Source organism: Periophthalmus magnuspinnatus, chromosome 11 (genome assembly GCF_009829125.3).
Source record: "Periophthalmus magnuspinnatus isolate fPerMag1 chromosome 11, fPerMag1.2.pri, whole genome shotgun sequence".
NCBI classification, from domain to species: Eukaryota; Metazoa; Chordata; class Actinopteri; order Gobiiformes; family Gobiidae; genus Periophthalmus; species Periophthalmus magnuspinnatus.
The window spans coordinates 9,425,804-9,442,628 of NC_047136.2; the positions used below are offsets into that span (position 1 = coordinate 9,425,804).

Below are 16,825 nucleotides of genomic sequence, written 5' to 3' on the forward strand. Positions count from 1 at the left end.
AACAAATTTAATATAAAGTGCATTTTTAATGCTTGTGATTGACAATGATAATGTATGCATTTGTTTGAGTGACAGGACCAGTAATGTTGTGAAACGCACATATGATTTACTTGTTAAGTTTTCAGTCTCGTCTTCAAGTTTGTTGTTCACTCACACTGAAGTAATTTCCCTTGTGGATCAATAGTTTGTCCAAGTTTAAAATGTGTTTTTTAAAAACAACCATCTCAACTAATCAAAGCGCTTGTCAAAAGCTCACAATAACATTTTTGCAATTGTTCTGAGAATGTCCTATGAAATGATGCAGCTTGCATTACAAACGTCATTCAGTAAAAAGCCTGAGTTAACAAAGTCTAGCTTGGACATTATTACTTCTATGTCATTATTAAAACATGACCTTTTATGGTGAAGGCTTTTTTTTAGTGTTGTCACAGTACTAATGTCAACACTAAAAAGCATGGATATGGATATGGACTACTATTCCTGTAATAAATCAAAACCCTAATATACTTATTAAGAAAAGGTTCAAAGGTAGGTGTGTCATGACAATTACTATATCGACTTATCGTTCAATACAGTGGGGCAAAAAAGTATTTAGTCAGCCACCAATTGTGCAAGTTCTCCCACTTAAAAAGATGAGAAAGCCTGTAATTTTCAGCATAGGTACACTTCAACTATGAGAAACAAAATGAGAAGGAAAAAAAAATCCAGAAATCCACATTGCATTGCAGGCAAGTTATCGTAGAAAATAAGTATTTGGTCAATAACAGAAGTTAATCTCAATCTTTTGTTATATACCCTTTGTTGGCCGAGGTCAAACGTTTTCTATAAGTCTCCACAAGGTTTTATACACTGTTGCTGGTAATTTGGCCCATTGCTCCATGCAGATCTCCTCTAGAGCAGTGATGTTTTGGGGCTGTCGCTGGGCAACACGGACTTTCCACTTCCTTTAAAGTTTTTCTATGGGGTTGAGATCTGGAGACTGGCTAGGCCACTCCAGGACCTTAAAATGCTTCTCACAAAGCCACTCCTTGGTTGCCCAGGCAGTGTGTTTGGGATCATTGTCATGCTCAAAGACCCAGCCATGTTTCATCTTCAATGCCCTTGATGATGGAAGGAGGTTTTCATTCAAAATCTCACGATACATGGCCCCATTCATTCGTTCCTTTACACGTATCAGTCATCCTGGTCCCTTTGCAGAAAAACAGCCCCAAAGCATGATGTTTCCACCCCCATGCTTCACCGTAGGTATGGTGTTTTTTGGATGACATTCTCCCAACCCTCTTCTGGATCATCCAAATGCTGTCTAGCAAACTTCAGATGGGCCTGGATATGTACTGGCTTAAGCAGGGGGATACGTCTGGCACTGCAGGATTTGAGTCCCTGGCGGCGTAGTGTGTTACTGGTGGCCCATGGGGTGAGATCTTGTGTGCAGCCCCAGATCGAGGGAGATTATCAATGGTCTTGTACTGTATGTCTTTCATTTTCTAATAATTGCTCCCACAGTTGATTTCTTCACACCAAGCTGCTTACCTATTGCAGATTCAGTCTTCCCAGCTTGGTGCAGGTCTACAATTTTGTTTCTGGTGTCCTTTAACAGCTCTTTGGTCTTGGCCATAGTGGAGTTTGGAGTCTGACTGTTTGAGGTTGTGGACAGGTGTCTTTTATACTGATAACAAGTTCAAACAGGTACCATTAATACAGGTCACGAGTGTAGGACAGCGGAGCGCCTTAAAGAAATTACAGGTCTGTGAGAGCCTGAAATGTTGCTTGTTTGTAGGTGATCAAATACTTATTTTACCTGGGAATTTACCAATTAATTCATTAAAAAAAAATCCTACAATGTGATTTCCTGGATTCTTTCCCCTCATTCTGTCTCTCATAGTTGAAGTGAACCTATGATGAAAATTACAGGCCTCTCAACTTTTTAAGTGGGAGAACTTACACAATTGGTGGCTGACTAAATACTTTTTTGCCCCGCTGTATATGAACTGGAACTATGTGTACATGTGTGTGTGTATATGAGTAATTGTATAATTACATATATATATATATATATATATATATATATATATATATATACATACATACATACACACACATGTATATAAATAGATAATATATACACACAGTATATGCATGCATTCTTGGAACAACACAGTCCAGTACCAGCAGCGCAGTCTTATACCATACACTGATACACTACCTGTGCGCTGCTGTTGACCATACGATTTACAGCCAAACTCATTAAACATTAAGTAAATCAGTTTTGACCACACTCCCCTCTCAACGTGGAAGGCGCACAATAACTGGGGGCTGGGCAATTTCCACAAATCAATGAAATCTCACTATAATAAGGCAGACTCATAAATCACTAGTTAACAAGCACTTCACAGAAGCTGACCTGCTGCTTCAGCTCGTCCGCATAAGGCCACGCACTAATTACACCGCAAACAAAACAACAACAGAGGCACTTTCGCTGTTTGTTCTCACCTCACACTGTATCAATCATTTTGTAGAATTGTAATCAAATTTTAAGTGTGATCGAGGCATAGAGAAGTCGTAAGCCAGACTCAAGCCAGAAGAAATTGTGGGAGTTGTTCTAGGCTTGTAAAAAAAATAATAAAATAAAATGATAATAATAATAATAATAATAAACCCTGAGAAATTGATAATATAGTTGTATCAAAACTACACAGAAATTACATAAATATGACCCTTCCTGAATAAATTTTAGAATTGTCTTTATCTATCAGAACTCTACATCAAAATCTCATATTTTGTGTTTAAAATTACATTCTAATGATTCCATTGTTTAAAAGGGTTTAATCATCATAACAGTACAGGAATAATTATTGAAAATCAAATCTGGCCCTTGGTATACAAATTGAGTTTCAAGCATTTTTACTTTTCAACATATAGGAAGACAAGTTGTATCCTCAAAATATTCAAGTACAAAAAAAAACTAATCCCCAGTCTCAAGTATGCACGTTAAATACATACTTGACACTGGCATTTTTCCAAGCTGTGATGTTGGCCACACACTACTATTGTTTTTTCCCCTTATTTTTATTTTGCATTAATGCTGCCTAATTAGTGTTTCCCGGCCCCTGGTGTGAGCTTTCTAAAATGACAAAACATTATGACAAGCAGCAGAGCATGATACACTGTTCACAACACAGAGCCACCAGTCGCTGTGCAGGGCTCCATGGCGTTTACCACCGGATATGTGACTTATATAGTAAAAAGACATTTGTGGTTTAAGAAAAAAAAAAGGAAAAGAATGGGGAAAAAATGCTAGGCTCTGTCAACCTCAGTATTCCTGGCTCTGATCGTATGCCGTGTTGAATGTCTCCAACTCTTCACTCCTGTCATGCGTTCATATACCCTGTCCAATAAAATCTAAAAACTATAAACATTAACCCTAAACCCACCATCATACATTTTACACTGCTGATAAAAAGGACCTCAGCCAATGCAATCGTAGTGGGCAAATGTTTGGATCTCCGCAGAACGGGCTTTCATTCAGGTCATTTAAGGATTTTTTCCAGCATAAAGTAAATTGCCAATTGCCAACATTCTGGGAAAATTTGTTCAAATTTTGTTCTGGCAAAACGTTGGGACATTGCTTGGTAGGATTGTATGTCAAGAAGACTGGCTTTGGATATAAAACAAATAATATACACTAGCCAATCCTTAGGAATACATTTTAATTATTGGAAATACTGTAGGCCAAGTGGTGCTTTTGCTTACATTAGGTCTACGTGTGGTTCAAAGTCAATGAGGAAGTAAAGATGGTGACAAACCTCGGTGTCATCCTGTTCCCATTCAGGTCAATACACCCGGCGCCACAATGAGGAGAGAGCGGGACCCTCTATGTAAAGTGACTCTATGCTGTCCCCTCCCCCACAGTCCTGCACACATTTGCCCTTAACAACAACCATTGATTTCTACCCTGATGAGGATCTAGCCAGTATTTAATCTTACATTGTAGCCTCGCGCTGTAGGACACGGCTGGCCATGTCATGCTAATCGATTGGTCACAGCGAGCAGTGGAGCTTCGGAGCCAACTTTACCTCTCGGAGCGACTGGAGAGGGGCTGTGGAAGAAACATTATAGATCAGCTATGTATTATCAGAACACTTGTGCACAGACATGACTGCACTTCAATTATGAAATGCTTTGACTTTTTGTATAAAGTAAATCATCAAGAATTGTAAAATTTAAAAGTGTAAAAATAGCGAATAAAAATGTGAAATATTATGATAGAAACGTCTTTACTGTGGATGAGAATGTGTAAGTAGTAGAAATATGACATAAAAAGCCTGAAACAACTGCTGAAAAGATGTTTAAATCCACTCTGTTTAATCACTTGGAGCCAAATGTAAAATTGTGGTATTGAATTGGCTTTCAAATACTTTTTATCTTCATTGTACATACAGACGCGCACACACATACACACAAATAAATAAACACAGAAAAAAAAAATGAATTATCGTAATTAAAAGTATGCATGCAATATTGTATTGGAGAACACTGTCTTCTAAAATATGATTTAACTTTTATTTTACCAGGCAAAACATTAAAATCAAATTCTTATTTACAATGTTAGTCTTCAAAAAGTGTAGCAGTATTTTTATGGTCAAAATCTGAAACCACAAACAGTTTATCAGGGTTTCCTCTTCATCATAAGCATCATCCCCATCAGCACATGAATAAATAAGCTCCTGTGTGCATTTTCTTGCCATTGTACATCAAATGCAGCCACGATTACATATGACAACACTGGCAATTAACCGTTTCTCTCACTCTCAATTTCAGCCATATAAAAGCTGATCAAGGCGTCCCGATATCCACAGAATATCCATACACAATGCATAATTTATGTGGCTGCTACAAAATACCGTTCTGTTGCAGTTCTGTTCATGCGCCCGACTAATTCATTGAAATAAAGCGTCCCAGTGGGCAGTCCGTGTAATCAAGCCTAATCCCGGATTGATCTGAGCGGCCACAGAGAAAGAGAGAGAAGATGGAGGAATGTGGGAGAGGGAATTCACCAGATACAAGAATAGAGCTGGAGGAACTGAAGAGATGCTGATTTTGATTGTGACAATCAAGCTCAACTTAAGTTGAAAGGGTTGTGCAAAATTCTTTAATGATGAATGTACACAAAACAGACAGGCAGCGTTTCCTCTATGAAGTCAAATGGAAAAATCTTTTTTTTTCTTTTTTTTTAATAAAGCTAATTGTTGCAGCTTTCCTAAGGTGTAAATCAGGGGTGCTCAGACTTTTTCAGTATGTGAGCTACTTTTAAAATGATCGTGTCTGAAAGATCTACCACCTAATACAAAAATGTTAAACATATATTTATTTGTAAATGTATTATGAATTCTTACATGTACAGTGCATTTTGATGTACCTTGCAGAATATCATGAGATAATACTGCACAACACAATTGAACTTCTTACATGTTCATAATTACTTGAATGATGATTACTGCTCTGATGACTTGCACTGAATAGAATCAGTGAGAGATGCATAGTTTGGGCAGTAGCTTCTGACAGCCAGGAGTAAAATATCATTTTTCGTTTAAAAGCGATAACAGAGCTAAATCTTGTTGATTACGGTTTTGTCTTTTTTTTTTATAGCCATAAAAATCATGTTAAACGAAGTAACAGAATTTACTGCATTTTTTCACACAATTACTTCTATTTTACACATCCATCCGTATTTTTTCTTTTACGATGATTTATGATGACTATTTGTGATTATTTATGTTTTTATTTGTGTGATTTTAATGTCCTTCTTATTCTGTAAAGCACTTTGAATTACTTTGTGTACGAATTGTGCTATACAAATAAACTTGCCTTGCCTTTACCCATCGAATAAATGACTGGGAAAATCCCCGCAGCACCGCACTCTCATTCATCACCTTCGAGGGACAACAGAGGCAGATTACTGTAATGACGGTAAAATATTTAGATAGCCCCATGTCTCTGCTTTGAGACGCCGTTTGAATTTACATGAGAGCGCGACGTAACGCGGAGTTACGCTGTTGGAAAGTCCGCAACCACGCTCTATCGGCAACGATAGGATCCGACGCTATAGGGTTAAACTAACTCGCGCTTGTTTATGCGTGTGCAGCGCCCATGATGTGACCCAGGGTCAGGTGTAATCTGACTGTCCTGTATATTAGTCATGTGACTGGATGGATGACGGGACGTGATCTACCCAAAATGCCTTCGCGATCGACTGGTAGATCGCGATCAACGTAATGAACACCCCTGGTGTAAATGCTACCAGTGAAAATCTTCTAAACTAATAAATATTTACAATAGTAAAGTGTAAAGAAAAATGCAGAATACTAATAAACAGTGCATATTAAAATGGGTCTTCTTGCTCTAATGTATTGTGTCATTTAAAAGTTTGTGTATACAAGTTTTGTGTGTGGGGTATTTGTTTATGCATTATTCAAAAGTCAGGACATATAGAAAGTCTTTGGAAACTCACATGGGTCAGAGTTGCAGAAGGACTTTTTAGATGATTCCCGCACCTTCACCTCGTCCCAGTTTGTCCAAGCACGCTCCACAGAGGCTTCTCCTCTTCGCCCCTGAAAAAGGGGCACAGTCTACAAGATCTATGAGAAGGTGAGATTTTAAATAACCAACAATGACACTAAGTACAACAAAAAGTCAGGAGAGTCAACAAGCTAAAAAAAAACTCAGGTTTGAAAACTGCTTTAGTGAAATGTTAATATAGTGCAGTATTATTTAAGAACTACATAGTAAAAGTGTAAGGAGTTAAGATTATCAATAGGCCAATCCAGTGCCCTATTTTGATCCAAGGGCAGCTACTGCCATCTGTTGTTCTACTAGGGGAAATGCAACCTTCAGAGAAATACTATACAGGGAACATACTTCAACTAGGACGAATAACTTATGTTTTTCATTGCACTATGTTAAGGTAAATTAACAATGCATCAAGCCATTATTGGTAAAACTACTTAAAATAATTAATTGTCATTTCGAATAATCTGAAAAAGTCTGTCAAATGTGTCAAACTGGATTGCACTAGTCTGTTGTGCAAACTTCAGTTCACTAGGAACAAGGCGCCATCTTCTGGTTAATTACAAGTATGACTACAAGGCCTCAAATTAATATTGTAAAAATGTAGTCATTTTCTCTGCTTAGACCGCAAACTGTCCCGGGACAGTGTCTTCCCACTGTAACCTCATAGTGAATGTAGGCTAAGGGCGCCATCTAGTGGCCACACACGGTCATCAACTACAACTCATTATTTGATTGATTTGTTTGACAATATGCTTCTTTGAATCCACAGACTGATTCTAGCTTTAACCCAGATCAGCCCACACTAACATTAAAGTTAAACCATGTTAATGATGTTGAAGAATGACCTCATGGGGATTTGTATTTTGGCCACGTTAAAGCTGCATTTTGGGCTATTAGCTAACATGAAGGGCTACGCCAAGTAAACAGCTTTTCAAGTTTCACATGAACTTACCTTTAATTAGCCAGAGCCACTTCAATGATCTCTTCTTCTGGGCGGTGTTTGTAAGATAAAAGTGTGGATAAACATGTTCAGAGGGTCACACTGTGCTCAGTGTCTGCTCTACCAAACAGACACAAGAAACACGTGGCCTCACACTGAAATAGAGTTTTTAAAGCATGTGCCGTGAGTCAGGGCCGATCTGACATCTCTGGATGTTTCCACGGGGCCACATGAGGACACATCCACAATGAGCTGGAGCAGGTCCATAATGAGCACAGCGGTCTGGACTATTTTATTGCTCTAGCGTTGCCAGATAGGGCGTGTGATTGAGAGCGCGGATGGATACGGCCTCATGTGCTCTGTACTTAGGGTCTTTTCTGTAAGTGCAGAAAAGGTAGAGCTTGGACTTCTTAAATGATCTTATTCTAACCTCTGCTGTGTACAAGCATAGAGACATTCTCAGTTTCTAGCTGCTAAACCACCACATGATCAAAATATGCCAGCCGGTCCCCACCACAAAGATAAAGGGTCTCCTGCAATTTTACAGGCCATATGATAATTCTTCTTTGGCCAAGATTTCATTAATTATCAGACACTATAGGCTATAAGCCAGGGGTGTCAAACACATTTTCACCAAGGGCCACACCAGCAAAATTGTCACTCTCAAAGGGCCAGATGTAATGTAAAATAAATGTAATTGCTTTTTTAAACTTGTTCGTAAACTTTCTGTATTTATTACGTATTCAATTTACAAATATTGCATATGTATTTCCATAGATGTAAAAAAAAATATGGCTGTATAACTGTGTATCTCCTGATAAACTGACATTTTAAGACAGACATACCTTTTAATTTACCTTGTTGTGGGCCACATTTGGCCTGTGGGCCTTGAGTTTGACACATGTGCCATAGGCTATATGAAGAGCCACAGAGTGTATTGATAAACTAAACCTACCTACATTTGAAAGACAAATTGTGGTTTTAAAACTGTAAGTAGTTGGCTAATTTATTCATCTACTTATTTAAAGTAGTTGTAACTGGTCAGTTGGGCTCTATCCTGCTGAAATTGGCCAAAGAAGGTGCACTATAGTCAGAGGCTGATAAGGACTGACTCTGACAGACCACTCACTCTCATTCTAAAGTGGTAGTGTATAGTTCACATATAAAATCCGCTGTATCTTACGGTGGTGCATGTGAGATAACCCCCCTCTCTCACTTGAAATGTAATTAGGCCTATATAATACATTTGGACAGAGGTCGGCCTATTTCTTCTCACTCCCCCAGAGCGCACAAGCTCTTAGTTTGAAAATCTAAGTGAATGACACAGTAAACAAGACACATTTATACAAAAAGCAATTAGCCTTTTTTAATCTTACATTGCATTGAAAATTTACATAATAGATTCATACATTTTACAAATATTTCATCATAAAAATATATTTCTGTACAAAACACTTTTTATTCTATATTTTATAGTTTTTTTTTCTTCAAATGGTGAATATTTCCAATGTCCCCAGGCAGAAACGGTCAAGTCTTCCAATTCACATGGGTCTTATTGCGGTCAGTCAGTAGGACAAGCTTGTGGCAAAACAGAAGAAAATAACTTCAGATGAGAAGCAAAAGCTGAGCAGGTGTGATCGTAGTCCAAGTGTGTGTGTCTGTGACGCGTTTCATGACAGGGAGGGTCTTATGGTTTTGGTAGGCACTGTGTCAGATCCATACCCAAGAAAAAGACACAAAATGACAAAACTGCAGCAACAGTCAACCCAAAGTCAATATAAATCACCATAGCAACACAACATTGTTATCTGACATGGGAACAAACGGGGAATACCTCAGCTACCTTTGTTTTAAATGATGACTTATGGCACGAGGGGGTTGGATAGTGGGGATATAAAAAGTACAGATATTTTCAGCTATTTTGGCACCAAGTTATTTTAAAGTGTTGAATGTGGTGCCTATCCAAAAGGTCCATACTATTGCATTTTTTATTTTAAATGGGTGGACTTATAGGCTCTTAATAGTTGCGTCAGTCCACTGTAGATCTATAAGCAAATACAATTACTGGTTTTATATAATAATTAAACTCAAATGAACACAGATTCACTTGATTTTGAAAACCTGAAAACTTCACTAGATGTTTGTTGAATGCTTTTTGGAAGTGCAGAAAATGCATTAGCATGGACACACAAGAGTTTCCATTTAAAAAGAGTGGATATGAGGCATTTACACAGATATCTGACACTTCTCAGTAGTGCTTCATCAGTGGCATGTGAAAATGCTGTCACAGACTGACAGGGGCTGAATGAACACTGTCACATGTGAAACTATGGCACAAAGCAGATCTGAGACAAAAACACAAGCACTATTAATGGGACATTGAGCTGAGTTGATAAGGCTATTTTTCCCCATGGTTTTCTTGGATCATAATAAATTTTGATTTTAATAATCTAATAAAACTATTTTATTTATTTGGGGGTAAAAGAGAAGACCCAACTTGAAGCATCAGACCTGCACCCTTTGTAAATAGTGTTGAATCTATTATTCGTCCTTAAAATAGATTCCATTTTAACACCTGCACATTTTGAAGAAACAAAAATGAAAAATAGCAAAACAAAAAAATTTACAAAAGACTTAAACAGACATTCACACTTCATATTGGGCAGTTCACCAGCAATGATCATTATTCTTTTTTATAGCGTACATGTTTATAGGGCTACCATTGCCTTCTAGACATCTCAGAGAATAAAATCCACTTTGAATTTGAGCTGTACAATGTGGGCAGCATCACATTATGTGAAGTTTAAAGTGCAGTTTTTGGCTGATCATTAAGACGCTGACATGAGGACATTGTGATGGACACCAGCTCAAAGAAAAGACAAACTCTGTTCTAAAGTTCAAAGTTGTATGAAGTGCTCTGTCTTGTGTAAAAAGATTGGAATAAGTTTGAACCTGCTGATTGTTGCTGGTAAACCTTAAACGTCAACAATAAACAACGACAGAACCACTGACACTCCTGATTGCCTCAGTGGAACCATAGCAACAATGGGAGAAACATCACAAAAACTCAAACGTTACAAAAGAACCGAAACTTCTCTGATATCACACATCTGTGGCATATTTCTTTTTTTCCAAATATCTCTGATAATCCATCTCTCCCACACGCCCCTCCCTTCTGGTAAATATATAGCACAAAAATATAGATGGGTGAATGCTCCCGACTATATATGCAATAGATTTACAGATCAGAAGATTCTGCAGCAATAAACAAGAAAGAAGAGAAGCACTCATAGAGTGCAGAATGACAGTGGACCTACATCCACAGTAGTTGGACAAAACCTCCTAAAGTCTCCTGTCCCTCTGTCTGAGTCAGTGTCAAACTGTCCATCTGTGCTGGACATGGAGGACACGCGGGACAGTCTGGAGACCCTGCTTTTAGACCAGTCTTTGTCTTCATGTTTCCCTGTCAGGACGGAGCTGCATGTAAACCTCAGATTCAGCTCCTGGTCTGTGGCCTTTGACCTTCAGTCCACTCTGTGGCAGACAGGGGGCGCTCCTGCAGAATGTGCTTTAATGCCAGAGCTCTCTGTGAGTCCTCTGTGTCTCTCACAGGGTCAGGGCATCTCCATGTCTTCATATGGAGAGAAAACCCAACGTTTTGGGGATTCGTGTCAGACACACTAGGTGCATTAGATTTGTAGTTTGCTTCCTGTTTGTCTTCTCAGTTCATCATAGGACACAAAGGAGGAGTTTCTCTGCTGAGTCTGTCCTGTTAGTGCACACTCCTCTCTATGACTTCTTTAGTTCTGCTTCACTTTAATCCCACTTTAGTTTGGATTATGCTCCTGTCTTTAGGGTTCCATTTCCCACTGCTTTGTAGTTAGTATTTTTAAACAACTTACACTGCTCTCCATGGTGTCTTAAATTCAATTTAAATAGAGAGAAGATTAGTTTTACCAGCTCATGGTTGTCATGGAGACATCTTTCCTACTGTTTTTCTCAAAGCTTGTAGGTTAAATGATTATTTTCTGTTGTTCCCTGTCGTAGCTGGACAGAGCAATGTTGTCGCTTCACAGTGTCTTTAATGACATCTTCTTCATGTCACGCTCCAAACTGAGTCACACGGCTGTTTGTTCAAGTGGGAAGACAACAGTGTGGTGCTGTATCTCTGTGGAGAGGGACTATATTTGAGCAGAAGAGGCCCATTTAAAAGCAGAGCCACACGTTTAAGGTTATGAGTGACCTCATGTCAGACTCCCGGGTCACACTTCTGCTGCTGAAGATGCAGATCATGTATAATATGGGCTGTACTTGATTTTATGTAAAGTTGGCCTGTGTTTTCTGTAGAATCATCTCTATACTTCACCTGGGACTTTTTCTTCCAGTCTGTTTCATCAGAAGATTGCAAATGCCTTTTATTCATGGAGAGTGGGTTTCCTTTTACTTTAGAGAAATTGGACCAAAAACTATTTCCAATCCATTTTTAGCTTTGTGGCCAGCTCTAAGTCGAAGCAACCTGCTCCCACCTCCACAACTTTGCACCACGAGTGGTCCCATTAGATATTGGAGTTCTTTAATTCAAGTGAGGATAATCAATCCTCAGACCATGGTGCAGACAGTATTTAGATTGGGATCGAAGCGCACTGCTTTCCCCTCTACTGCCTTGGCGTTGGTGTTGTACATAGGGTTCTCGAAGGCAGCTTGGCCATTATTGTTTTCATGTACTGAGCAGCCTGTGTACTGGGTTTTTGGTGTTGTTCTGTAATGACATGAAGAAATTACAAATATTAGCATACAGGCAGGTGGAAATAGCCTTTACATCATGTACACAACTAAAATTACATGTCTGAAGAGGAAACTGGCAACTAGAAATTAAATAATGTTTTAATCAGTGAAGCAGATTGCATGTCTTAAAATATACTCCTGACTCAATTATAGTGCACCAACTTCATTTCTGTAAATTCAGTATTTGTGATTCACTGCGTCTATCTCTGCCACTGAGTAAATATACTGTAAACAAGCTTTAAGGAGGATTAGACTTTTTAGGGAGCCTAGTGTGATTCAGATCTGCCCATCCAGAACTAATTCCCTTATAGCAGGCCTTTTCAGACACTTACAGCTGAATAATCATATCACATGTTAGTAACAGAGACACTGGCCAAATATGTTGAAAAATTCAGTTTAATTCTTCCTAAGTGGGCACTGTTTCACTGCAAAGTTTAAGTGTTCCTTAACAAATAAACAGATGGAGTATAAACATTCTAAATACAGTAATGTTTCTTCATATTATGCAGGTGATTAGAGTGTTATTCATGTTGAGTGACTCCTACCTTTGTTTGTAGAGATAAAAGCCAAAACCGGTGAAGATCAGAGCGAAAAAAGGCACCAGAATAGCGATAGCCACAGAACTACTGTTGGTACCGAGTTGAGGCGGTGGAGAATTATGACTCTCAGACATGTTTAGACCTGTCATAAACCAAAAACAAATTCATTGAAATTCTACAGCAAGTAGGCCTATTATTTGCAGCGTAATGTGCGATGTAGTAAAATCGCATATTACCTAGTCTTTGGAGTCCAAACTGTCCGTAGTCTTTTCCCTGAATGAAGCCTTGGAACACGTAACTGGAACCATCGGGCTCAGCAGAAACCTGGATACATTATAATTGAGTACATTATGAAAATATAAAGAGAGAAATATATGTCATACACCCCATATAAATTAATGTACATTTACTTTTCCATATTTTTTTCTTCAATGCATCTCTCTGGACATCTTTTTTATACTTGGCATAATAGACAATGGGATCCGCCATCTTATTCTAAGTTGTAAAAAGGTTTTCTTGTGACACTTACAAATCCATCCATGGTCCAGGAGTCTTCGATGATTTTGGCAGGAGATACGGCTGAGTTCTTGGCCTGGGTTCCCTGGTTTGGGTAGTTTACCTGGTACATCAGTAGGAGCAGCCTGGCCTCTGAAGCTTTGTATACTCCTAAAATCAAGACCATTTATAACTGTCAAAAATCCTGTATAAAAAACTAGTACACACATTTATATTCCAGCAAAGGATGTATGAAGAAAATGCATTTAAAAGTCGTTTATTTCTGTCACGCAATTTTGACCTGCACTTTGTAAATGACTTTTCAATGCAACCTCACCATTCATCTACCTGCCAAACTACTGTTTTTAAAGGAAAATTGAAGCTTGAAAATGGAAAAAAGTCATAAAACAGTAATCATTATAAGAACCAATTTAATAAGCCAACCTTTCATTAAAATTGAAGTTTGGTCCTTGTTTTAAGAACCCTTGGAAACCCTCTGTGAACATTTATAGACCTCTAGGTTGGAAATCATAGTTCTTTGGTCCTTGTATTTTCATTGTGACAAAATCATATAATTTAAAATGAGCTACCTTAACCTTTCTCTGACCCAGCACTTGTGAATTGCTGCATTTTAGCTCCACAGGTCAACTTGCCTCTGGTGTATTTCTGTGTTTGTTAGATTTTCATTCAGCTGGCGGGGAAAAGCAATGAGGAAAAATACTACTTCATTCACACACTCTGATAACAGATGTCCCCCCTCCTGCTTTCAGAAGGAAATCGGAAGAGTATATCAGTGAGCCTTCTCCTTGAAAAGCACCATGTTTTACTGGAGCAAGCTGACATCTTAATCTTGAGTGAAAAAGGCTATATGCAGCTGGCCTTTCCATAGCGGCACAAGTCTGGCTTTAGCAGTTATTGATCTAAGACTGCTCCTCTAAGCCAGAAGATGCATGTTAACCGTCGGCGTAGTAGCTGCATCGGTTGTGATATGGTGCACATGCTCCCTGCTCTCTGCTCCACAAAACCAATTCTGTCTGAGCAGGATTTGTGTTTTAATAGGGTCTTAACCTCCTGCAGTGTACAGCCCTGGGAGGCCCGTGAGCGCATAGGAGCGTGTCTGTGGATCGAGTGCTGGATGAAATAACAACAGCTGCAGGAGAGTGGAGATAAGTGCATATAATTAAAACTACTCAGAGCAGAGGCGTGCCATGTTTGCGTAAGGCCATCGGACAAAAGAAGGGACATAGAGGAGCGTAGACCTAAAACATGCACCACAGGTAAAATCCTCCAGCTAAGGTAGTTCTGACCAAGCCTAGCTCAAGATCTGGAGATGAGTCCCTGGGCACTGCTCCTCATGGGATGCCCCAGCAGCATTGAAGGATGGGGCAAATGGGACAAGTGGTGAATATTTTTTAGGATGATCCTGATAATAGTGATGATGATTTTATGGGAGTCCATCAGAAATGTGCCAGAAACTTCATGGTTAAGGTTCAAGTATCATACGAAAAGTGAATGGACAGTCACATTAAACATAAGGGGAGACAGATCACTGTATCCCCTCATTTAAAAGGTTATACTACTTTGCAATCCTTAAGTTTGTTTATTATTTTTACTCTTATGTTGCAGCCATTTAAACTAGATTTTATTTTTAACAATACACTAATCTTCCAAATCTCCAAAGCAACAATATGTTTCCCACCCGTAGCACCGCCTTCATATCACAATAGTAAAGATATATTGTCCAGATCTGTAGTCAAAGGCCCTCTAGTTCAGGGATACAATTTAGCTCAAATGAACCACAAAAATGTATGTCAAAAACTGCTAAAGAAGCTAAGAAGAATCTGGTTAGTTAGTTTATTCTTAGTGTGAATAGGGAGGCACAGAAAAACCTTGAAATACCACTGACCTTTTAAAAAAAATCATGAAAACACCAACTAACAGTTTTGCACACACCCTCTTACACTCTTGCCTGTTTCTGACAAAAAATAAATAAAAACACCAAAAACAAAATAGCTAAACATATAAAAAAATATATTCATAAACCTTGCTGCACAAATCAGTGCACATTAGCTAAAGTAATTAGTACCTAATTTGCTTAATTAATTGTTAAATCATTACATACTTTTTTTAGTCTTGATGCTATTCTTGGCATAGTTTATTTTCTTACCTTCACATTTGGAGTCCTTAAAACTATTCAGACATGTAACAACCTACACAACGCAACACATAGGCTACAATAACAAATAACAGGTAGTTGGCAATTATCACATGCCTGACAGCAGCAGCTCCATGTTGCCGTTGCTAAGGGTTACGTTGACTCGACCCGTGCTGGAGTTGAAGCTGGTGATGCTCAGAGTCATAGGCTGCTTCCTCCCACGGTAATTATAGGAGCCCTTCCAGATGTAGTTAGGAGCGAAAACATCATCAGGAACTGCAGCAGGTGAAGAGACATTTTGTGGGGATTATTAGTCAAAATATAACAAAATTGTGATATACTAGATATGTTAAATATACTATATCAGTGGTTAAATTCTCTCTCTCTCTCTCTTTCTATATATATATATATATAGAAAGAGAGAGAGAGAGAGAATTTAACCACTGATATAGTATATTTAACATATCTAGTATATCACAATTTTGTTATATTTTGACTAATAATCCCCACAAAATGTCTCTTCACCTGCTGCAGTTCCTGATGATGTTTTCGCTCCTAACTACATCTGGAAGGGCTCCTATAATTACCGTGGGAGGAAGCAGCCTATGACTCTGAGCATCACCAGCTTCAACTCCAGCACGGGTCGAGTCAACGTAACCCTTAGCAACGGCAACATGGAGCTGCTGCTGTCAGGCATGTGATAATTGCCAACTACCTGTTATTTGTTATTGTAGCCTATGTGTTGCGTTGTGTAGGTTGTTACATGTCTGAATAGTTTTAAGGACTCCAAATGTGAAGGTAAGAAAATAAACTATGCCAAGAATAGCATCAAGACTAAAAAAGTATGTAATGATTTAACAATTAATTAAGCAAATTAGGTACTAATTACTTTAGCTAATGTGCACTGATTTGTGCAGCAAGGTTTATGAATATATTTTTTTATATGTTTAGCTATTTTGTTTTTGGTGTTTTTATTTATTTTTTGTCAGAAACAGGCAAGAGTGTAAGAGGGTGTGTGCAAAACTGTTAGTTGGTGTTTTCATGATTTTTTTTAAAAGGTCAGTGGTATTTCAAGGTTTTTCTGTGCCTCCCTATTCACACTAAGAATAAACTAACTAACCAGATTCTTCTTAGCTTCTTTAGCAGTTTTTGAACATACATTTTTGTGGTTCATTTGAGCTAAATTGTATCCCTGAACTAGAGGGCCTTTGACTACAGATCTGGACAATATATCTTTACTATTGTGATATGAAGGCGGTGCTACGGGTGGGAAACATATTGTTGCTTTGGAGATTTGGAAGATTAGTGTATTGTTTAAAAATAAAATCTAGTTTTAAATGGCTG

The 16,825-nt window shown here is 38.4% G+C and overlaps 1 protein-coding gene across 1 annotated transcript in view; it reads right to left on the reverse strand.

The window, feature by feature from the left end:
* Positions 1-11,769: 11,769 nt before the first annotated feature.
* Positions 11,770-16,825, reverse strand: part of LOC117379073 (CUB and sushi domain-containing protein 3-like) — a 319,068-nt gene continuing 314,012 nt past the window's right edge. Inside the window, exons 44-48 of the mRNA XM_055225479.1 lie at positions 15,599-15,772; positions 13,361-13,497; positions 13,068-13,155; positions 12,838-12,973; positions 11,770-12,266 (exon numbers count right to left, since the gene is read on the reverse strand). Coding sequence (XP_055081454.1) covers positions 12,107-12,266; positions 12,838-12,973; positions 13,068-13,155; positions 13,361-13,497; positions 15,599-15,772 — 695 coding nt within the window. The 3' untranslated portion in view covers positions 11,770-12,106. The remainder of the gene's footprint in view (positions 12,267-12,837; positions 12,974-13,067; positions 13,156-13,360; positions 13,498-15,598; positions 15,773-16,825) is intronic.